The sequence below is a fragment of the Trichomycterus rosablanca genome, chromosome 1 (genome assembly GCF_030014385.1).
Source record: "Trichomycterus rosablanca isolate fTriRos1 chromosome 1, fTriRos1.hap1, whole genome shotgun sequence".
NCBI classification, from domain to species: domain Eukaryota; kingdom Metazoa; phylum Chordata; class Actinopteri; order Siluriformes; family Trichomycteridae; genus Trichomycterus; species Trichomycterus rosablanca.
In genome coordinates this window covers 84,720,339-84,745,111 of record NC_085988.1, presented here as the reverse complement: position 1 = coordinate 84,745,111, position 24,773 = coordinate 84,720,339, and the positions used below count along the sequence as shown (strand labels likewise).

At 42.9% G+C, this 24,773-nt stretch overlaps 2 protein-coding genes across 6 annotated transcripts in view; both read left to right on the top strand.

The window, feature by feature from the left end:
- magi2a (membrane associated guanylate kinase, WW and PDZ domain containing 2a) overlaps positions 1-9,573 on the top strand; it is a 123,615-nt gene extending 114,042 nt beyond the window's left edge. For 4 of the 5 annotated variants that reach the window (XM_062996943.1, XM_062996935.1, XM_062996928.1 and 1 more), the window contains one exon: positions 6,568-9,573. In XM_062996943.1, coding sequence (XP_062853013.1) covers positions 6,568-7,055 — 488 coding nt within the window. In that variant the 3' untranslated portion in view covers positions 7,056-9,573. Of the gene's footprint in view, positions 1-4,899; positions 4,989-6,567 lie in introns of all 5 variants that reach the window. The other variant, XM_062996951.1, reaches the window with a different exon arrangement.
- A 6,871-nt stretch (positions 9,574-16,444) lies between these two features.
- The window catches only part of nup107 (nucleoporin 107), a 64,222-nt gene continuing 55,893 nt past the window's right edge, over positions 16,445-24,773 (top strand). Inside the window, exons 1-5 of the mRNA XM_062996915.1 lie at positions 16,445-16,495; positions 17,832-17,905; positions 18,757-18,852; positions 20,676-20,785; positions 21,148-21,277. Coding sequence (XP_062852985.1) covers positions 16,488-16,495; positions 17,832-17,905; positions 18,757-18,852; positions 20,676-20,785; positions 21,148-21,277 — 418 coding nt within the window. The 5' untranslated portion in view covers positions 16,445-16,487. The remainder of the gene's footprint in view (positions 16,496-17,831; positions 17,906-18,756; positions 18,853-20,675; positions 20,786-21,147; positions 21,278-24,773) is intronic.

Here is a 24,773-nt window from a genome sequence, read left to right as displayed (position 1 = left end):
GCGCATGGGTGGAAAAGGGTTCCGCTAAGGATTGCATGCGGGTCGGAGGGGGCGTGAGCAGGAAATATGCCCACCTCGACCCCAAAACACATTTCCGGAAAAGTTGGGACATTTTATAAATATAATAAAAAGAAGAATCTGTGATGTGTTATAGCTCTTCAACTTTTATGTAACTGAGACATAAATAGAAATAAAAGATTACCAATGTTTTAGTGGTCAAATTAATTGTGTTTAAAAAAAAAAAAAAGTTGGGACAGTTGCAAAATGTGCTCCTCGTCTTTTAAAAATCACAGATTACACAGATTTATAAAGAAAAGAGTCACATTTCACGCCAGTCATTAAATTACTCTCATAAATTAAATGGTAGAATAAATAGAAGCTACGATACACAGCACAGCTACATTAATAGTCGAATGTAAACCTAAAATGAAAATTCTCGTCCATGTTTTGACACCCACCCCTCCAAACTCAGTTGCCCGATGTTTTGACTAAGCGATTGCTAACTGAATTGCCGTAGGATCGCTAGGACGCCTCATAGTGCAGATTAACCAGTAAACATGAGGCACTCGAACGCTGCACAAATCAAAAATGTTAAATCGCTAAACACAAACAAACAATTGCATAGTACACGTAAAAACGTTCGATTTCACGGCCATGAATTTGCTACAGGACCTCACTTATATTATATTGAAGTTCCAATGTTTTGAAAGGTTCCAGGATCAGTCAAGCTGTACAAGCAATGATGGCTCGTGTTTCACCACTGTGTTCCAAACTTTACCAGAGTATGATCAATCAACTAAAAAACGTTTCTCAATGCAAGATTGCACTAAATTATTTTTTTCACCATCTACCGTACATAATATTGTGAATAGATGTATAAAAATCTATGCAATGCTGGAAACCAGCTGTTAAATATAAACACGCCTTTGTCCCAATTTTTTTGGAACGTGTTGCAGCTTTAAAATTCACAGAGGAAAATAGTAATAATTAAATAAATGAATTTTAACATGCGCATAAACGTCAAACAAACTTGTCCACTTGTCCCCCATGTGAGGCTTTACGTTACACCTTGTAAACCACAGTGGGACCAGATTACCACCATTTTTATTAGTTTAAATGTGAAATATTTTGTCTTTGTACAACTGAGTGTTAGCATTAGTGAGGGTCGTGCCTCTTACCTGAGCGATATAAGACACGAACCCAGTCTGCAGGATGCCGAACAAAGGCAAAACTTTACTGCGGCTAAAGATCCACAAAATAATAAAAAAATGAAGGTATTAAAAGTAATTCAAATTAAAAATCTGAAGCCTGAAGAGGTGAGAACCTGAAAAAGATGTGAACGCTTGTCACATATGTGCCAGCTACTCAGTCCACCAGCATGTAACAACCCAAGTTCTCAAAATCAAAGGTGGACGCTCCAAAAAGGAGCAGAGCAGCCACTCCACAAACTGATGCTGACCACGTCCTGCGTGGATCCATCTGTGGGGTCTGCTAGTAAGAGACCAAAGCTGTGTCCGAAATCGCATACTTCTATACTGAACAGTAAGCGAAAGCAGTACAGGAGAGCGGTTAGTATGTCCGAATGCGTATACGAATGTAGTATACCGTCGCTGTCCGATGAAAAACACGTTATCTCCAAAAACACAACTTTTCAGGAAAAGGAAAAAAAGTAAACAAGCAAACAAGTTTCACCTTTTTCAAGTCAACTCAAACGTAGCTTTACTGGCATGACAGAATATGGACATTCATATTGCCAAAGCTTAGTTACATATTTAGGAAATACAATTACAAAATAAAGTAAAATAAAAATAAAGAACAATAAAAAACTGTACCGGAGGGGAAGAAAGAGGAGATACATGGTTTTAATGGACAGGTCTAGCAGCCAATGGAGATACTCCTTAAAGAGATTGCGTGATTTTTCATCTTTTCATTGGTCATTTTGATATTTGCTGCTATGGACAGACGGAGATCAACACATGTAAAAAACAAAAGTGAAAACCGCTAAAAGTGGAGATACGTGTTTTTCATCGGACAGCGACGATATATTAAAACGTACGCGAAAAGTACCCGGATGACCTACTGCCTCGGCAGCCATTTTTGAATATGCAAACGATGCACACTTACGGTCTAATGATCTATCCCATAATGCAACTGGTGCTGCAAAGGCGTTCGTAGCGAAGAAGAAAGACGGCGGAAAGCGGAGTAAGACAAACAATAAACATGTTATGATTAAATACAAACCTGAATAACGTTATGAGCAGCTTTGTGTAGAACGACAGAATGAATTTTGTCCGATTTTAATGAGACATTGTGCATCACATGACGTTGGTAAGATGGCGGATGTAGTACGTACGAGGTTGCGTGCATACTGCGCACTTGCGTACTGAAAGAGCGTACTGCATTACGGGCCGAGCAGTGCGCACTGCCTCCAATCTAGTACGTACCGTTTAAGTATGCGATTTCAGACGCAGCCCAAAAGAATTTCACATTTCACATGTCATTGTCACAGCCTTTAAACAGCCGGTTAAAACTGATGGCCGTGGTTATAAAAAAGCTCCTCCGTCTGAGCTAATTAAAGCTCGATGAGGCGCGGAGACTGCTGCTTAAAGGAATCGGTACTGTCAGTCACCTGCGCCTGCATGATACTGTAATCCACGCCCCCTTGTTGAGCTATACGGCCTGTTTTAGATTTTTTTACATAGAAATTTTGTACCTTATGAAAAGCGTAATGAATTTGAGGTGTGGAGCCGCGATCTGTTCAGACTGTTCAGCCTTAAACTAAATGAATCCCGCAGTGTGGACGTAGCCTGGTGTTAATAACAGAAACATACGTCCTCTTTCTTACTGACACTCTTCTTATTAATCACTCACACATCACAGCATGATTAGTGTATTTATTAACGATGACCTTCTGAATACCCGAGCCGCGCCCCTGCCCGATTCATCCCCGACCCCGCTGGATGTGCACCGCCCACGTTTATCACGATTCGGCTTTACCCGAGTGATAACGGGAGTTCCGATCTCAGGTCAACTATGCTATCGGCCAGCCGGGCGCCTGCACAGACATGATTGGCTGTGTCTGAGGAAGGACGGGCTGCAGTCGCGACCCCTGCTGGCCGGTCGAGGCGCTGCAAAGAGACGAATAACGGAGAGCAGTGCGTGAATCTCCGTACGGGATACTGATCTCTGTGTGAACCCGCCTATCAGGAGTCGGGGTCAGCTGTAGAGGAGATACGACAGGGGAATTGGATACGACTCGATTAAGAGAAAAAGGGGCAAATGCAAAACTAGAGTTCAAGCGTCTGTGGCGGTACTACCGGCCTGGCCAGGCGCTTACCAGACACTGCTGGCCGTGTCTAGTGAAGGGAAGGTCAGATAGGGTTACTCCGCATTGCTGCTGCAACAGTGACCCCTCTGTCTGGTCAGGGCATTAGCACGAGTTGTGAAGGGACTCTCTTTGTGAGAATCCACCACTGACTGATATTAGAAATCACTCAATTTGATCAAATCGCGCATTCACGTCGCGAATCAGGCGGGGGCTCGGATCGGCCAATCGCAGAGACGATGTAGTTCTCGTCCTCTTACTGTAACTCCTGCTAACGAACCAGAGATCCAATCAGCGTGATGTCACAGGGTGAGATGATCCCAGATGATACGTTTGCTTTCGTGTTTATGGGGTTTGTACCAATAAGCGATTTTCAATTTTAAGATGTTCAAGGTGAGCGGGTGTGGCGTAATGGTAGAAGCCTCAGTTCTGGTGGTTTGAATCCCAGGTTGGGCTCAGAGATACAGAAGGCTCATGGAAGTGTGTGGGGCGAACACATCAGTGCACCCTTAGTGCAGGTCCCATGCCCAGATAAATAGGAGGGTGGCATCAGGAAGGGCATCCTGTGGTTAGCTTCTCCATTCGTGCCGCTCTGAGTAAAATATGCAAACCCACTTCTGCTAAAGTCCGGGGTTTAAATCTCAGCAGTGCTATCAGCCGGTCAGGTGTCTACAAAGACATAACTGGCTAAGTCACTGGAAGGTGCACTAGGTGCGCTCTCAGTGCCTGTCCCAAGCCTGGATAACAATAGTAGAGTTGCGGGCGCTTAGGTGGCGCAGCTGGATAATCTGCTAGCACACCAACTCCCGGGTTCAAATCTCGGCTCTGCCACCGGTCGGCTGGGCGCCCTCTAGCAGACTTAATTGGCTTGCAGCAGAAAGACCGGACTAGGAGGCGGGGTTATGAATGCTGCGTAAGGGCGCCTGTACAGAAAGTGGAGGAGCGCAGAAATTGGGGCGTGGCTCTCCCTGTGTTGAAGCCGACCTTAGGGTGGGACAGCGGCCTAACATTAATAAGTTAATCCATTACTGATGAGAACTCGAGCTCTGGGATTCAAATCTGATAATGACCTGGGACAGCTGGCCGTGCCTGATGGAGGGAAGCGTCAATGGGGTTTCTGGGTTAAGATTCTGGACTAGAATTAGAATTATTAATATTAGAAGGCACCTCCACCACCAAGCTGCCACTGTTGGGCCCCTGAGCAGGGCCCTTAACCCTCAATTGCCCTCAAATAACCCTCAAATTGTATTCAGTTATAATAAAAGCCAAATGCCATGAATGTAAATGCTGGTCGGTCGAGGCAAATGGCTCTTTGTAAGCGCTCACACCTGGCAGGTGAATAGAAGCGCCCGCATGTTATGCTCAGTCAGCTGTGGGAGGGGATACGCCTATAAAAGGAAACGTGATGAAAGTAAACGACCACGCCCTTTAGTTTACGCACATTCTGATTGGGTCTCTGTAGTTTCTGTACTGTTCTTGATGTCTGTACCTAACGTGAGTAGATCGTGGTTCTGTGGTTCTAACCCTGATGACTGTTCTAGGTTCTCCCCCCCCCCCCCCCCCCCTCTTTTTAGGATTGGTACCTTCCAGTGTCTCCATGTGCATGAAAAGTGACACGCATTGCTCCCCCTATTTCTTCCTAATGGGCCAGTCTAAGGACACGGTTCGTAACCGAGTGCATGCCTTCTAACACTCTACTGCTCACACTGGTGTGTGTGTGTGTGTGTGTGTGTGTGTGTGTGTGTGTGTGGTTTCGGTGGCTTCAGTCTCCTTTAAAATTTCTTTCATTTTTGCATTCATTCATTTTCACTAACTGGTACGTCCTGGTCTTGACTGGGCGCCCCCTAGTGGGCACGATCGGCATTGCAGAAAGTGCAGCAGACAAAATCGGCCACTAGTCTGCTGGGTGGGAAAGGACCGGACTAAGAAGTGGGCGGGGTCCTCTGTGCCATGTAGGGAGAAGGGGTCGGAGGGAGGGCGTGTCAGGCGAATATACCCTACTCGTACGCCATCGGGGTCTCCGGCAGAGGAAGAGGAACTGGCTATGACTAAATTGAGAGAAAAAGGGAGACAGGGCGCCAATCCAACGCAAAGCGACACACTCGCTCTCTTACTCACATCCAGGGCGAATATAGATGTACATCAGCCAACCCACCTTCTGCATGTTCTTTTGTTGCATTTCACCACTGGCACCATGCCCACGCTGGCCAAAAAGGGTCGCAAACTAGCACCCACCCCTTCCAAAAAGTGCCGTCTGCTCCTTTACACCAAAGCGAACTTTCCACGTGTCTGTTTGGCACCCAGTCAGGCTGGTAGCACCTGACAGTGTTTGAGTGCTAGTGTGTTAAACTATACGATGTACCACTACCCACTTGCCCCTGGAGAACATGCCAAACTCTTCCCAGAGGTCGAGCCAGGTTCTCAAGACCCAAGTCTATGCTGCATCCACACCACAGGCAGAACTGACGCCATCCAAAGCTTCAAGGTGTTCATCCTGGTCAGGGTCGCTGTGGGACTGGACGTTGAGCCCCTGAGCAAGGCCCTTAACCCTTAATTGCTCAAATTGTATTCAGTTATAATAAAAGCATCAGCCAAATGCCGTAAGTACCCCAGTGGCACAAATTCCCACAGACATTCCGGTGCCACACAGAAGGTGTACACCCTGGACACGGTGCCAGTCCATTGTGAAGCGACACTCACACACTCACATCTAGGGGGAACTTATAAGTAGAATAGCCAACCCACCTTCTGCACTAAGTAAGGTCCGTAATGATTGAACACATTTGGGATGAAGGTGTTTTACCTGAATGGCACAAATTCCCACAGACAAACTCTAAAATGTGGTTGTGGGAAGCATTCCCAGAGCGGTAGGGGCTGTTATAACGGCAAAGGCATGTTTTAGGAAGGTAAAAGGTATATAAAATGGGGGTATGTGTGTATACAATTACTGAATGTAGCCCATCTGTTGCTCTGTACATTTTCTCACCCCATTGTACCCTATTAATTAAGGACAAGGACCCCCATAGGACTCTCACCGGGTGGTGAATCAATCTCAGCATTCATGGTAGTATGTTGGTCTGGTATGAGTGTAGCAGGTGCAGGAGTGTTGTTGGGATTTTTTTTGGGGGGGGGGGGGTCTTGTTCCATTGATGGATGGTGTGGGGGGGGGGTAGCATGTATAGAATGATGTTTGTAGTTTTTTATAAATGAACCTCTTCTATTCACCTGTTTCCTCCCAGCAGATAGCCCCGCCCCCTGGGATCCTCACCCTACAGCCTCCCCAAGCGTGTCGGAAGTAGCCCCCCCACCCGGGACCTTCACCGATCCATCGCAGTCACCTCACGAGATCCCATCTACGGACCCGGAACAGGAAGCCCCCGAGAGCCACCGCCAGGGTCTCAAAGGGGCCGAGAGGGCTGGGGTGGCGGGCAAGGGGCAGAGCAGGCACAGAGAGGGCAGCAGGACCAGGCGCCGGAGCTCCGGCGGGAACTCCAAGAATCGCCCGGACGACGTCAGAGACGCCGAGCGCAAGTCCAAGAGCAGATCCAAAGAGAGGAAACAGGGCAGATCGCACGGAGACCCCGAGGTCAACGGAGAGGGCGTCGGAGTGCCCGAGCCGGAGAAGAAGACGGGCAGGAAGGCGACGGTGTCCCCCGGGCCGTGGAAAATCCCCGGCTCGGATAAACTCCCGAGCAGCCTGCGCTCGGCCTCCTCCACCATCAGCAGATAAACCGTCACGGAAGCTCTGATTCCTTTCGATTCGCTCTCGTTCACTCGCATCCGGACCGAAGCGTTCGGCGCCCACGATGTACCCACGATCCCTCCGTCCACGCGCTCACAGACGGAGCAGCGTTTTAATTTATATCTTACTCCTAAATGATTCTTTCCAGAGACACGACACCCTCCACCTTAAGAGCCGGAAGTATCCTCTCAGAAAACAGAGACATCGATTCACACGTAGCGTCTCGCAGGGCTGGACGACATGCCAAGAATTATCACCGTGCTATTTTTAGAATTCCCGGGCGTGGCGGGTCCAGTGCCACCCAGAAAAATTAGGGTGCCAGTCCATCGTGAGGCAAGACACTCTTTTTTTGCACAGCCAACCCACCTTCTGCATGTTTTTCTGTTTGCATTATACCGCTGGCGCCATGCCGACGCCCCCGAGGAGGGCCGCAGACCAACACCGGTCAGTGACCACATACGTCTCGACCTGACAGTCTCCTTCCCTCCCTCAGACACGACTGAACGTGTCTGTTCGGTACCCGGCCAGGCCGGTAGCATCTGACACTGTTGGTGTACTACGCCGCTGCACCGCTACCCACATGCCCGTGGAGAACATGCCGAATTCCAAATTCATCACAGATACTGACCGCACATGACAGGTCGGACCAGGTTCCTAGGACCCGTTTCTGCGCTGCACTCACACGCCGTCCCACCACAGACAGAACCGACGCCATCCAAAGCTAGGTGTTTGTGTTCATCCTGGTCAGGGTCGCTGCGGGACAGGAGTCCAGACAGATATCACCGCAGGGCATTTGCTTACTCACAGCTTCCTCACTAGGGGCAGTTTAGAGCAGCCAGTATACAATAAATTGAAGACGAACCCTGTCCGACCCTCCCTCCCTCAGACACGGCTGAACGTGTCTGTTCGGCACCCGGCCAGGCCGGTAGCGCCTGATTCTGTTGGTGTACTACACCGTGCACCGCTACCCACATGCCCCTGGAGAACATGCCGAATTCCAAATTCGTCACAGATACTGACCACACGAGAGGTCGAGCCAGGTTCTCAGCACCCGTTTCTGCGCTGCACCCCCCCTATCCAAAGCTAGGTGTTCATCCTGGTCAGGGTCGCTGTGGGACAGGAGTCCAGACAGATATCACTGCAGGGCTACAGTCACTCGCTCATTTGCTCCCTGAGCACTCAGTCTACGCGAACCCTGTACAACCAGCCCTCCCTCAGACACGGCTGAACGTGTCTGTTCGGCACCCGGCCAGGTCGGTAGCACCTCATTGAGTTGGTGTGCTAGTGCATTAAACAACACCACTGCACCACCCGAGTGCCCCTTACCTACCCCCGCTCGGGTGGCACAGCGGTCACTTACGCTAACCCTAACCCTACACCCTGCATCTACATGGATTGGCACCCCGTCCAGGGTACTTCTGCCCTTCGTGGAGAGTTCAAGCAACTTTTAGTCTTAGCGGTGCTACCAACCTGGCCAGGCGCTTAACTTCCAGTACACGCAGGACCGGATTTGGTCCCCCGAGTTAATTTTGTGCCATTATACTGCATTTAATTCCATGATCATTAAGTGGGGCAGTTAAATAATGGTTAACATACTGGACTAGAACCCAAATGGTTGCTGGTTCAAGCCCCACGACTGCCAAGTTGCTGCTGTTGGTAGTTGGGCCCGTGAACAAGGCCCTCAACCCATCGCAATTGTACGTCACTTTGGATGAATGCGTCTGCTAAATGCTGCAAATAAGCAGCGGCCCAGCTAACACGCTAGCTTACCCCCGCAGGCTGTTTAGGCGCTGGAGTTTGCTGCTGTGCCACCTTCCTGGCTGTGTCTGGGAAATAGCGGGAGGGATGGTTGCATGGGGTTTCTTCTGGCTACCGCTATGTCTGGTGGTGGTGGACATTCATAGAGCATAGTGTGAATCTCCAAATGCTGTATGGCTCTGTGTGAGAATCTGAGGCTGGTTGGTGAAAAGAAGTGGCTATTATCGGACGTCTGCGCCTCTTCCTGACCAGAACGGGGGCGGTGCAGGCAGCAATCGGGAATTGGAAACCAAATTGAGACAGAAATGGAATAATCAATGGAATCTCTGGCAGTTTCTGGTGTGACCGGGCCCCTGCAGGACCAGATTAGGGAAGTACCTACAGGAGTGCCGCCACTGATCATGTGACACCGGTAGAAAGCATATCATGATCCTGATATCTATCACCTCGGCATATCGTCCAGCCCTAGCGTGTAGCATATAGCATGTAGCCCGTACGGACGATTATACTGGACGTTCACAGGGAGAGGAGAAGCACCAAAACCGAACTTGTACATGCGCCACAGAAGCGCGGATGTTTTATACGACGAATCTGTTCTATTTTGATGAAGATGATAAAGACGATGATGATGATGATGATGATGAAGGACCTGAAGCTCTTGCTGTGTTTGAGCAGAAGAAACGATAGTATATATTTACAGATGATCTATAATGAAAAACTGCCTTAAATAAAATCAACTATATACACACATGACTGCAGAAATACTCTTATTATATCAAACATATAAACAACAAACGGTCAAAAGTATGTATACAAAACTATATACAGACAAAATTATATACAGACAAAACTATATACAGACAAAACTGTATACAAACAAACAGACAAAACTATATACAAACAAAACTGTATACAGAAAAACTATATACAAACAAAAATATATACAAACAGACAAAACTATATACAAACAAAACTATATACAGACAGACAAAACTATGTACAGACAAAACTATACAGACAAACAGACAACTATATACAGACAAAACTATATAAAGACAAAACTATATACAGACTAAACTACATACAGGCAAAACTATATACAGACAAACACAAAACTATACAAACAATATATATATATATATATATATATGTTTTACTATAAATATAAATAACAAACGGTCAAAAGTATGTGTACAAAACTATATACAGACAAACAAAACTATATACAGACAGACAAAACTATATACAGACAGACAAAACTATATACAGACAGACAAAACTATATACAGACAAAACTATACAAACAGACAAAACTATACAGACAGACAAAACTATATACAAACACAAAACTATATACAGACAGACAAAACTATATACAAACAGACAAAACTATATACAGAAAAACTATACAGACAAAACTATATACAGACAAAACTATATACAGACAAAACTACATACAGACAAAACTATATACAGACAAAACTACATACAGACAAAACTATATACAGACAAAACGACATACAGACAAAAATATACAAACTACATACAGACAAAACTATATACAGACAAAACTACATACAGACAAAAATATACAGACAAAACGACATACAGACAAAACTATATACAGACAAAACTACATACAGACAATACTATATACAGACAAAACTACATACAGACAAAAATATACAGACAAAACGACATACAGACAAAACTACATACAGACAAAAATATACAGACAAAACTACATACAGACAAAACTACATACAGACAAAAATATACAGACAAATTACATACAGACAAAACTACATACAGACAAAACTATATACAGACAAAACTACATACAGACAAAAATATACAGACAAAACTATACAGACAAATTACAGACAAAAATATACAGACAAATTACATACAGACAAAACTACATACAGACAAAAATATACAGACAAAACTATACAGACAAATTACAGACAAAACTATACAGACAAATTACATACAGACAAAACTATCCCATTGGCATCAGTTAGCTGTAAGACTCTTCCATAAAGTTCCTCCAGATGATTTAATTTTGGGTCCTGCAGTGACCCTGGATAATAAGGTTTGGCTTTTTGGTGGTAGTCGACATTCCAATTCATCCCAAAGCTTTTTAATAAGGTCGATTTCAGGTCTCTGTCCAAGCCACTGAAATTCCAAACCAAACCTGCCCAACCATGCACTGGGGACGATGCTGGTTTAGTGAGTTGAGCTTTTGATGGAGTAAGTGGAGAAAACAGCTTTCAATGAAGTAAGTCTTAAAGACCAGATTTAAAATGTGTACAAGGCTTCTGTTTGGAACAGTTAAACCTAGAACAGTTAAATCTCTCTGTAATCTCTCTCTAGAGCCCTTCTAGATCTATAAACCTTTAAATCTTCTCAATGACGTATTTTATTAAAAGCTTTTTTCTCCACTTACTCCATTAAATATTATGGACTGTAGATGGTGAAATCCTTAAATCCCGTCTGATTCTGCATGGAAACTGTTTTCTTTCACAGCGTGACAGCCGAGCCGTTTGTTTGTTCCCTATTTTACTCGCCTCCTGTCCCAATTTATTCGGAATGTGCTTCGAGATTCTCCTCCATCATTCTGCCATTATTTCACTTCGTAAGCCAGAGGCTCAGACTCGATTGCGGGAGGATTTCGAGGGTTTAAAGGGAACCAGAGTGGGTTTAGATCGGGCACGGAGTCGAAAATAAGGGACCGTCCCTCCGTTCAGAGACCCGCCCTGGAAAATACTGCAGTGGCATTTCTAATGCTCTAGGACTCCACAGAATCACAGTGAGAGTAATGACCTCCAAATAAAGAATTCAGAGGTACATCTACTTGCAAATGTCAGCCCTGATAAAGCCTCTCCAAGGGCTCGGCGACAACTTAACCAGGAGGTCGTAAAGGATCTCGCATCTCAGAACAAGAAACCATGTAAAGAAGCAGAAATGCAGGACCCACTTGGACCCTGACCAGGATAAAGCGTTGGTAAAACATTAAAAAACGAAATAAAAAGTTCCACTTTATTATTTGAACAAAAGCAATACGATAATAAACACCATGAGTTTGACATGTTCTCTTATTGTCTTTGTGGGCTTACTACAATTAATCCAGGTTCCTCCCGCCTCACAGGAACATGCAGAAGGTGGATTGGTCGGCCTATGTGTAAGTAAGAAACTAAATGAATGTGTGTGCGATTTCCCCTGTGATTGAATAATGCCTTTATAAAAGAGTGGAACGGTGATAAAGTGAGTACCTGGATTTAATTCTCACCTCTGGTCACTGCTGATAAAGAGTTTTGCATGTTCTCCTGTGTCTCTGGTGGACTGGCGCTTTGGCCAGGATGGATTTATGCTCAGTGAATGAATGAATCAGCCGTTTTGAGTAGGGAGGGGGACTCTGATGCTGCCAACTACATGTAAAAGAGGTTTTTAAAGGGGAGTCTGGGGCCCCTGGGGGTCTGTGGGGTATCGTAAGGGGCCCCACACTTAACATGCCACTTTATTTAATGGGTTTCACATCAACACTTGTTGTATAAACACTGGTTGTAAGAGTGTACGTGAACTTGACCTGATGAGAAGTGGATCAACACTGTGCTGACAGCTCCCTCTTGTGGAGGAACTTCTATCTGCTAAACATGAGGTACAAACCAGATCCATGAGGAGCTTCACATCCAAAAACTGTTAAAACATCAGCCTAACAAAGTAGATTTGAAGTTCTGTATCATGTGGGCTGGTCTAACACATCCAATAATAAACGTTCTGACAGCCGTTCCTCCTCCACGGTGCTCCTACAGACAGTTTGTCCAATTTTCTTAGATTATTTGGGTTTCAGGTGTGTTCAAACTGTCCTCATTTCCCTGTTTCCCTGTTTTGAAATACATCAGACCGGGATTTCTATTTGCCTTGGTGTTGACGTTTGCTTTCTACAGTCGCAATACACTGTTTTACACCGATCAGCCATAACATTAAAACCACCTCCTTGTTTCTACACTCACTGTCCATTTTATCAGCTCCACTTACCATATAGAAGCACTTTGTAGTTCTACAATTACTGACTGTAGTCCATCTGTTTCTCTGCATGCTTTGTAACCCCCTTTCACCCTGTTCTTCAATGGTCAGGACCACCACAGAGCAGGTATTATTTAGGTGGTGGATGATTCTCAGCACTGCAGTAACACTGACATGGTGGTGGTGAGTTCGTGTGTGTTGTGCTGGTATGAGTGGATCAGACACAGCAGCGCTGCTGGAGTTTTTAAACACCGTGTCCACTCACTGTCCACTCTATTAGACACTCCTACCTAGTCGGTCCACCTTGTAGATGTAAAGTCAGAGACGGTCGCTCATCTATTGCTGCTGTTTGAGTCGGTCATCTTCTAGACCTTCATCAGTGGTCACAGGACGCTGCCCACGGGGCGCTGTTGGCTGGATGCTTTTGGTTGGTGGACTATTCTCAGTCCAGCAGTGACAGTGAGGTGTTTAAAAACTCCAGCAGCGCTGCTGTGTCTGATCCACTCATACCAGCACAACACACACTAACACACCACCACCATGTCAGTGTCACTGCAGTGCTGAGAATGATCCACCACCTAAATAATACCTGCTCTGTGGTGGTCCCATGAAAGCAGGCTAAAAAGGCATGTAGAGAAACAGATGGACTACAGTCAGTAATTGTAGAACTACAAAGTGCTTCTATATGGTAAGTGGAGCTGATAAAATGGACAGTGAGTGTAGAAACAGGGAGGTGGTTTTAATGTTATGGCTGATCTGTGTATATTCTTGCATTCACAACACCATGATGAAATAGAGCGGGCACACTGGGCAGTGATAGTGATTCAGTGATGCTCTTTCACAGACTGATGTGAAGAAATGGGGAGGGGTACATTTCATGTGTATAGACAGAGAGCTTTAGAGTCAAAAAGGCACAAATGTATTAAATAATGACATTATAAAGTACAAATTATTCATCTTACAGATTTTCTACAGTATAATCTGTTGTTGTTTTTTTTGTTTGGAAAGCTTTGGAGACCAGCATGGACTCTTTTTTAACTTTAATAACTCCAGATCAGAATTAGTTAGAAGCTAAACATTTGGGATGGTGATTGTAAACAACATTTGCTCCAGGAATAAAGTGTTGGTACACTGTAAGCCCGGACTTTATATTTAATCAAACATTTTTAGTACAACTTACATAAATTATTTAAGTTTTTTTGCTCTACTATAAAATGCAGAGTACATTGTACTAATTTGAGTACACATTTAAATGTGCTAAAAGATTTAAGTTTACTAAACAAAACAAAAATACTTTTCTATCAGATTAACTTAAAAAAGTTAAGTTAAGGTAATTAAACAGAAAAACGCCCCCATTTACGTGTAAGTCGCCTTTTTTCAGCTCGCTGTTGGTGAAAAATTACTTTTTACTTTTCATTGAAGGCTTTTTGCAAAAGTAAACTTGTCTTCCTGAAATGTCTTTTGTGAAGTGGAACCTTTGGTAAACTAAATGGACAAACATTTTCTTCCTCATTATGCTATTTTTGAGTAGCATGTACACCAGTCTGATGGGGCTTTTTCCTCTTCCGTCTAATTTTGGTAAGTGTTGTACTTTACTTAACAATTTTGTTTAAAATAAATGATCTTAATGTTGATACTAAATAAATAATCAAACAGCACTGCTTTATTTGCCGTATTTAGGCTACATGCTAGCATGTGCTGGCTTGCTTTATTTTAATCCTTAATTAATGCTATTAATGTTGTTGCTACTTCTGTTTCTTGTTTCTTTTTGTTGTTTTACAGGTTCATGGTTACTGTGAGGAGCTGTTTGTGTTTCATCAGAACGATGTTTTCTTGACATGTTGTATTTTAAGTAAATACTTCTGAAGTGAAATAAAGAAAAATAATTTTATAATTGTGTCTGTTTCTCTATAAACATTTGTAATTCATATTTAAAACGTAATTAACATGAAAACTAAAAAGAAATCAATAGTTTTTTCCATTGAGCTCAAGATATTAAGTAGAATTATTGGGAAAAGCAGTTGGTATAACAAAAAAAAGAAAGTTTAATCAACTTGCCTTTTAGGTGTAATAACTTAATGTTTTAAGTTATGCTAACTCAAGTTTTCATTATACATTACTTAACTTTTTTAAGGCAACCGGTTTCCTCAAATTTTTTTAAGTAGATTGAACTTATCCGGGCTTACAGTGTAATGGCTCTGCAGACCTGCATTCCTACTTACACTCATGCCTAAATTTGGGGGGAGGGGGGTTATCATCATTTGAGCATGGTAAAATATCCTCATGGCATTAAATTTTGTCTTATAAACTTTCAGAATGAACATCCTTAAAAACTAGTTATGTCCTTCACGCGGAAAATGCACAAAAATAAGCCGGACAGCCGAGGGCTTAAGCTGCGGTTGTTGTGCCATTTCTGACCAAGGAGGGTCAAAATTACTTGGGTACACTTAGTCCCTGGTCAAGAAGGGTTACCAAATTTAGCACAGGTACTTAAGAACAGTTCAGGTCACTTGGGAATGGAATGAACCACAAAATGTGGGATCACAGATTTAAAAATATTGTACCATAGAGTAGAATCTAGTGTGCCTGGTACCATACAATATGATATGCATTAAAATCCAGAACTGTTAATTAATTAATTAGAAATTTGACACTAGTGTGCAGACTGGAACAGTTAATTCCATAATCACATCAACATAACGTTGCACAGGTCAAAATGAATGGTTGTGTTAGCAGAGTGTTCTCCAATTAATTAAATGAAGGATTTATTTCAGTGTAGTTGTGTTTTCTGTTCACAAATATAATATTTATCATCAGTAATGTGTTTTCCCCTCAAATTCATTTATTTTTCTCCACATAAAGCTGCATTTTGGAGAAGCAGAGTTTTGGAAGCTCATAAAGAGAACAGAGAGAACATTAAAAATTACCAATTTACGAGTAAATTAATACACTGGACCCACTGGGACCCTGATCTTGATGAAAAATGGGGGTAAAACATAAATGAAATGAAATACAAATTGCTAATTTATGTTTTGAAAAAAAGCAGCATGATTATAATAATCGGGTGCTACACAGTCACTGTGAGTTTCACATGTTCTCCCAATGTCCTTCCTCCGGTTTAGCAGGAACATGCAGAAGGTGGATTGACTTCTTTAAATGACCTAAATGTGTAAGTAAGAAATTAAATGAACGTGTGTGTGAACATTTACTTCCATCAACACATCAACACATCAACACAAGGTTGCACAGGTCAAAATGAATGCTTGTATTAGCAGGGCAAGTTCCAAATTATTAAATTAATGATTTTTTTCAGTGTAGTTGTGTTTTATGTGCACTAATATAATATTTATTTACTAATTTTAAACTATTTTCTCCACATAAAGCTTGTTGTTGTTGCGTCTGATGTTCTCTAGTCTGCATTGTCGGGCTTCATGACCAACTTTCACTTCCATTCAAAAGCTATGAAGAAGAGGGCCGAGTTTCAAATGTCTCCGTACTCCCCTACATTAGTCTACTACAGGATGGGAGTTAACATTAACATGAGCGCTACCTAGTGCACTATATAGGAAATTTGTGCTGTTTGGGATACAGCCGCGGAATACGCGTGAAGGCGCGCTACAAAACGCAACCGAAATGGACTGGTAATTTATTTATATTTTAATATCCTGTAAACACTGTAAGATATGAAATAAGCACATAAACGCTTGCTGTGTTTGTTTATTTAAATATAATAAAGTCGTCAGTGATTACTCAGTGGGCATTATCAGTAGGAATTCTGGGTTGCTATGCTAAGCTAAGTGAGCTAACCGCACTTTACATACACTTATGAGCAGATTAGTGGATAAAATATATATTAGAAAGGACTTTTTGGATGTTTTTGATTTTTTCTATTCGATTAAAGGTGCCTCGTGTGGCTAACAAGTTCAGGTTTATTTACAAAAAGTTAATAAACTTAATTTCATTCATAAACAGCATGATCACAGTGTTCCGTACAGAACTCGTGTTAAATAGTTGTATTAATTCTGTATAGATGAATAAAAATTAAGTAAATTATGCACTACGTATAAGGTTTTATCTTTTCTTTCCTGTCTAGAGACATGATTTAAACTTTTACTTTAATTCATAATAAAAACGTTCAACTACATGACAAATTTGACTGTCCGGAACACTGTTAAATGTACTGTATTTCTTTTTATATACTATTTTAACATTACTTTATGTATTATAAAGGTTTATTTTTGCTATTTTGTGTATTAGTTGATGAACTACCAAAATAGAAGATGCCAGAACATAGATTGACACTGTTCACAGTCAAGCAAGTTCAACATTACCCTATACTTAGGATTAGATAGAAAATAGAATCATACTCTGTGTCTGTAAATCCACCATACTGACGATATTTGTGGGTATACATGTACTGACTGCAGCACATCTGTTGCTCTGTTCACTTTCCCACTCACCTGTTAGTCAAAAGGGACCCACATGGGACGCCTAACCAGATGACGTTTGGGTATTGGATCCTTCTCAGTACTGCACTGATACCAACGTAATGTGTGTGTTAGGTGCATTAGGGTTGTTGGGATTTTTAAGCACATCGTTGTCGATGATGTGAGGAAAATGGTGCTCGACAGGTCCCAGGCAAAACACGCAAACATGACTGTGGGTGTTTCTAAAAGAGGGACAGTTGCTGCAATAGTGACCTCTGCTGGCTGGTGGAGGCAAGTGCATGAATGGTGGAGGAAAACGCAGGGTGTAGCATAGCTTTCTGTGAGAATCCACTGCTGGATGGTGTAAAGAAGTGGTTGTTTAATTGGTGGAAAAGGAGGAAACCTTAAAAAGAAGACTACATATGGGTAATGTTCTGAATTGGGTGTGCAGTGACGTAGAAAATGTTCATTTGTACATCTTCGTATGTTGCACTTCGTTTCACACTAACGTTGTAACTGGTTTGTTAAACTGAATTGTTTGTGTGTGTAGGAGTCTGAACTCCCCGGTGGTTCGAGAGTCGGAGGTGACGCGAGCCGCACGAAGGAGAAGCAAGAAGGTGGCGTGTATCCTTCCCGGGCATTATCAATAGTGTTTCTCTCTCCAAACCAGGGGCATTAAGCCGATATCTGATCTCTTTTTCAGATCTTTGGTCTGTCAGAAAGGTTCTTTGAACAGGGGTGGGTGCAGCATCCGATCTGCTGCTCTGTTTGGTTCAGTTCAGATCTTTTTTTAGTCTGCATTTGATTCTGTTTATAAATTAGATGCCAAATCAATCACCAAATGTGCTGTTACTAATAAAGTCCGCCTAGCTAGGATGATGGCACGGTATACCCATAAGACCGCAGTGCCACACGAGTGCCAAGTTATTAAAAGAACAACAACAAAACAACATTTAGGGTATGAACATGCAATTATTTGGGGCACTTGGTGGTGCAGCGGTCTCAACGCATGTTAAATCCCTGAAACCGCTTGCCTGTACGAGGGGGGCAGTCACGTAAAGCTCAGCGTGACTCTCCGTTAGTGAAACGGCTCTGTGTGAACCCAGCACTGGCAGGTGATAAGAAGCGGCTGTAGTGGATCCACGATGGGGAATTGGAAATGACTAAATTGGGAGTTAAAGTGAGAAAGATCCAGAAAAAATAAATAAAAACTAGTAATAATATGTTCATACAGTATGGATGCTTGTCCAAACACGTTAGCTGTTAGTTGCTGGAGCAGCTTGTTTGTTTACATTCTTTCTTTATTTTGAAATGTGGAATTTCTCTGCATGGGCTTGGAGTAGAAATGTGATAGACACGTTACTGGAGAGCTCAAACCCTCGACTCGTCATTTCTTCTACTTTTATTGTGAAGTAGTCAACAGAACAAAAAAAATAAAGGATCTTGGCTTTGATCTTTAACCAGCGTTCTTCCAGTTCCACTCGCGCAGGATGAGTCTCCATCGGCTTCCTCCACCACGCCGGCTCGCCCGCTGCTGCGACAGACGCCCGGCTCGCTCCTCAAACAGTCGTGTACGAGTGTTCTCCACAAAACCAGTCAATTATCCTGCCAATGATTAGCCTGCTGTTGTCCTGTGTGGGGGTGGGGGTGTCTCTGTGTGTCTGTCTATGTCGGAGTGTCGGGGTGTGTATGTATGTATGTGTGTGTATAGTTGTGCATGCGTGTTTGTATGGACACAGATATATGTGTGTCTGTGTCGGGGGTGTGTGTGTGTCTGTCTGTGTCGGAGTGTGTGTCTGTGTCGGGGTGTGTTTGTGTGTGTATAGTTGTGCATGCGTGTTTTTATAGATACATAGATATGTGTGTGTGTGTGTGTTGGGTTGTGTGTGTGTTTGTATATGCGTGTGTGTATAGGTGTGTGTGTATAGGTGTGTTTGTATGTGTGTGTATAGTTGTGCATGCATGTGTGTAAAGATACACAGATATATGCGTGTCTGTGTAGGGTTGTGTGTGTGTCTGTGTGGGGGGGGTGTCGGGTTGTGTGTGTGTGTGTTCGTTTATGCGTTTGTGTGTAGGTGTGTTTGTGTGTGTATGTATGTGTGTGTATAGTAGATGCATAGATATCTGTGTGTGTGTCGGGGTGTGTATGTATGTGTGTGTGTATAGTTGTGCATGCGTGTTTGTATAGACACAGATATATGTGTGTCTGTGTCGGGTTGTGTGTGTCTGTATGTCTGTCGGGGGGTGTGTGTGTGTATAGTTGTGCATTCGTGTTTTTATAGATACATAGATATGTGTGTGTGTGTGTGTGTGTGTTGGGTTGTGTGTGTGTTTGTATATGTGTGTGTGTATAGGTGTGTTTGTGTGTATGTATGTGTGTGTATAGTTGTGCATGCATGTGTGTATAGATGCATAGATATATGCGTGTCTGTGTCGGGTTGTGTGTGTGTGTTTGTCTGTGTTGAAGTGTGTGTGTCTGTGTGGGGGTGTGTGTCGGGTTGTGTGTGTTCGTATATGCGTGTGTATGTCTGTGTGTGTGTAGGTGTGTGTATAGTTGTGCATGCGTGTGTGTATAGATGCATAGATATCTGTGTGTCTTTGTGTGTGTGTTTGTCTGTGTCGATGTGTCTGTGTCGGGTTGTGTGTCTGTGTGTGTGTGTGTGTGTGTATGTGTGTGTGTCTGTGTCGGGTTGTGTCTGTCTGTGTGTGTGTGTATGTCAGGTTGTGTCTGTGTGTGTGTTTGTATATGCGTGTGTGTAGGTGTTTTTGTGTGTGTGTGTATAGATACACAGATATATGTGTGTGTGTCGGGTTGTGTGTGTGTGTGTAGTTGTGCATGCGTTTGTGTATAGATGCATAGATATGTGTGTGTGTGTGTGTCTGTTTCTTTGTGTGTGTGTTTGTCTGTCTGTGTTGAAGTGTGTGTGTCTGTGTGGGGGTGTGTGTTCGTATATGCGTGTGTATGTCTGTCTGTGTGTGTGTAGGTGTGTGTATAGTTGTGCATGCGTGTGTGTATAGATGCATAGATATGTGTGTCTGTGTGTGTGTTTGTCTGTGTCGATGTGTCTGTGTCGGGTTGTGTCTGTCTGTGTGTGTGTGTCAGGTTGTGTCTGTCTGTGTGTGTGTGTGTCTGTGTCGGGTTGTGTGTGTGTGTGTGTGTGTGTGTGTGTGTGTGTGTGTGTGTTACAGGTGTAACTAGATGGTGATTACACAACCATCTGAGACTCGGACCTCTGGTCTTGTCCAAACACGTGCTCTTCACTACTGAAGCAGCTTGTTTGTTTACATCTGATTGACATTTTGCCTGAAAGCTTAGACACTCGGTTGTGTGTGTGTGTGTGTGTGTGTGTGTGTGTGTGTGTTAACATGTTCTCCGACCCTTGTGTCTGTCTAGTCACCCCCAGAAGTGCCCTCAGGAACCCGGACGTGTCGGCCATCGTGGGTACGGGGAGCAGGCCGTCCCGCTTCATCAACACGCCACGTCCCAAAAGCGGTCCGAGCATGGTGAGTCCGTCTGGTCAAGGGTTAATGTTAACGCCTGATTATGCTGCTTATCATTGGGATACGTGGTGTGGTCAGAAGTAGGTTGTCCACACCTTTCACGCTCGTTCCTAACTGGTGTGTGAAATAAATGGTATAAAATATAGGCAAGCCAGGACTTTCATTTCCTCATCAGGGACTAAATGGTGCACAAATTCCCACAGAAATGCTCCGAAATCTTGTGATAAGCAAAGCAGGCCAGCTGTTCATGCCTGTGGTTTTGGAATGGAATTCCCAGTAAGCTGTTAATCGGGTGTCTACATACTTTTGTCCACATCGTGTAATTGAATATGACCGACGCCTCATGTGTCGCTTCTGAATCACAGAACCTGGACGACAGCGACTGGACCAACAGTTTGTACCCGTCGCCGGTCTCTGTTCTGGGAGACGGCAGCTTCACAGAGGAGATGAACACGAGCGCCGTGATGCTGAAGGAGGACGACCCCGGAGAGGCTGGTACGCTTACATCCGCAGACACGTCTCATCTGCTCGCTGTAGAGCAAGCTACGTTTATGTTCACGATGGCCGTATCTATATCTCCAGTGTCATTCTTAACCATCCTACTATCCAAAATTCATTTGGGCCGTTCCACTGATTAGTAACCAGGATGAAATTAAATATCGAATCCAGTAACGCACACACCTCACTATTCAGAATGTGTTTTGGTCAAATCTCGGGCACCTTTGTTTCACTTTTACTGATCACAAACCAATATCACTCACCAGTACTTAATAAAAGGGAGACAATCCCCCAATAGACCACTGAAGTCGTGCGTCATTCTGTAGTCCTCGTTATGCCCATATTTGGAGACCCGGGTCAATTACGAGGTTGTTAAAGGATCGTGATACTATTATAAATGCTACACGAAAGCTAACGCTACTGCGCATTAATTAGACGTCACTGAACCACACCGATCGAATCGGCGGAACAGCTAGCTGCAAAAAATATAAAGTAAAACTTGTGAATATCACGGCACTGTTACACCGGTGAATCGCGCTGCTTCGTGCGGCTATTTAAGAGGCTTCCAGTCTAGTGACGTCAATTCAGTGCGCGGTAGCATTAGCTTGTAGCAATATTCATATTCTGACTCTTTAACGACTTCATAATTCAGAGGATCCAGTGATAATAGACAGAAGAATCTCCATAAAACAAAACCTAACAGCTCTGGAACATTTTTTTATGACTACAGGATGCGAAAGCTCCGTTAATTTTTCCTATTGAAAATTTCTCTTAGACCCGGGTTACCAAATATGGGCACAACAAAATGGCGACACGACTTCAGTGGTCTATGTGTAAAAGATGCCAAACACGGCTTACGATAAAACACATTCTGATTGAATGCACAGCTACACGTGCCTGAAACTGTTAAAGAACATAACACCAGTCGTGCCATAAATAACACAAACGAGTGTATAAAGTGGCGTCAAATAAATAAATACAAGCTTTCCGAGTGGAAGGTAGTTGTGTATGAGTAACGGGACTAAGTTTTTAACCTAGAATTAGTAAATACATTAAATGTAGCAGCATGGAGAACATGCTGAAAGCACCAGAACACCGGGAACAGTCTAGTGATTTATAACAAAATGGTATTTTTAAAATAAGTAAAAATGAAGGTAACAGGAATGAACGTGGGGATGAATCTTCTCAGTCAGAGTTACAGTATTACAAACATACAGGGGAAAAGGGGAGAACATGCTAATACCTACTAACCTGGGGACGTGACTAAAACGTGGATTTTAATCTCATTATTATAAATGGAATCTCTTATGGAAAATAAATACAAGAACATAGACAGGATCTGGAGATTTTACTCCTTATAGGGAGTTTTTAATGAACATTTTAAATTACAGATCCTAAATGTGTAAATAAATTAGTGTGCAGGACATTTTGCTTAATTAAAAATGCATTTATAGTTAATTTTATATACATTTATACAGTACCAGTCAAAAGTTTAGACACACTTTCTCATTCCTGTGGTTTTTCTTGATTTTTTTTTAAATTTTCTACATTGTAGATTAATACTGAAGACGTCCAAACTATGAAGGAACGCGTATGGAATTATGTAGTGAACAAAAAAGTGTTAAACAAACCAGAATATGTTTTATATTTTATATTCTTTAAAGTAGCCATGTTTTGCTTTGATGACAGCTTTGCACACTTTTTGGCATTTTCTGGAATTTGAGACTAGGGATGCATCGATACCATTTTTTCCCAACCGAGTACGAGTACATGCATTTTTGTACTTGCCGATACCGATACCTATTTAGAATACCGTTTTTTTTTTTCAACAAAAACACACGTGAGAAGTGACGAGAAGTTTAATGATACCACGTCCAAAAACGCACGTCAACAAGTAGCGAGAGATCGAAGCTGTTTGTGCGCTGACGTGATGAAATCTAAATGAATCTGAGTGGATCTGGCAACACGAGCAGCACGGATCGTTCTGTAGTGAGTTGGAGGTTAATAAATATTTTTGCAATGTCGGTGTTTTGTTGTTCTGTTCTGTAGAGAACGATCAGGTCAGAAATACTGTAAAACGTGTGTGTGTGTGCTGATGTATTCTGATATAAACTAGATTATCCCCCCGTCCCACCTGTTTCCCCTCACGCCGTATCCTGCGTTCTCATTGGCTGTTCGACATGTCCCTCGTTCCCAGTCGCACATCTCGGATCAGATATCTGACGTGCTGGAAAACTCGATCCGGTCGCGTAGTGTGAACCGGGCGTAACGCAGCGACGTGCACTAGGGCTGTCGCGCTAATTGCAATTTTGAAATATCGCGGTATAGACCAGCCAACCGCAGGGCGTGCCGAGCAACCGCAACACCGCGGTGTTCACGTTTTTTCTTTCTTTCTTTCTTCTCTTTTTTTTTGTTGCAGGGTCCATCTTGTTTTACGTTTACATTCGGGCGTAATAAATGTTAAATAAATTCATAATGAAAATTAGCTAAGAGCGACATTTTCCTGCCAACTGTTCGCATCCGTTGCTGCTGAGTGTCAGGCTTTGTGTTTTAAAATGTAAACAATCGCAACATGAATTATAGGCAAGTTTATTAATGATTAAATTGAGTTCATACTCAATAAAATACTTGTAATTTAGACTATATTTAAACACCCTCTGCGTACTAAAGCACTTAATGACGGTTAATATGGCATTGCAGCCTGCAAATATTCTCTTGCTGGCTTGCTGGGATGATTTAAATGAATTTTTTCGTTGAATAAAAATGTATTGAAACGAATAATAACTTAAAATGTAGTATATATTGTTATGTTAATTATATCTACTAAATAGCTAGTTAATAGTGGCGCGATAACCAGGCTAGATTTGCTTTGCTCTGTAAAGTCGCATGCAGGATCAGTACACGTGTGAATTAGTGTAACATCGGTAACACCGGGAACATCACTACCCCACTCAGATCCTCTCTAAACCACATCAGATGAACATGTTGGTTCTTTTACCGCGCATGATAACGCAGGTTTAAACTCTTACAGACTTTATTCTTTATTCTATTTTTTTTTTTTACCATATTTTGATTAGATGAGCATTTAAAATATTTAGCCTAAACTCTTTTTTTTTCGTTTCACAGTGTATATCTGGCCTAGGCTAGAAGCTTAATTTAAACCTTTTTTTAATAGAGAAAAGACGCGCATCTCTGCTCTGTTCTGTATTTAACATTAAACACGCATTTCATTGGTCTTAAAGCCGTCTCATCTTTGTCATTATAAAGCAATAATATACCGAATCGTGGTCTAACAATAGAGCTTGTTTATATAGCTCTAAAATCCAGATAAATTAAGTAATTTTCAAAAACAAAACAAAAATGGCGATATCACCGCATACCGCGATATTAAGACAGGCTGAATACCGCAAGGGGAAATTCTCTCACCGCGACAGCCCTAACGTGCACTAGGCTCACGGTATCGGATGTTTAGTATCGGAGCCTCGTTTGCGAG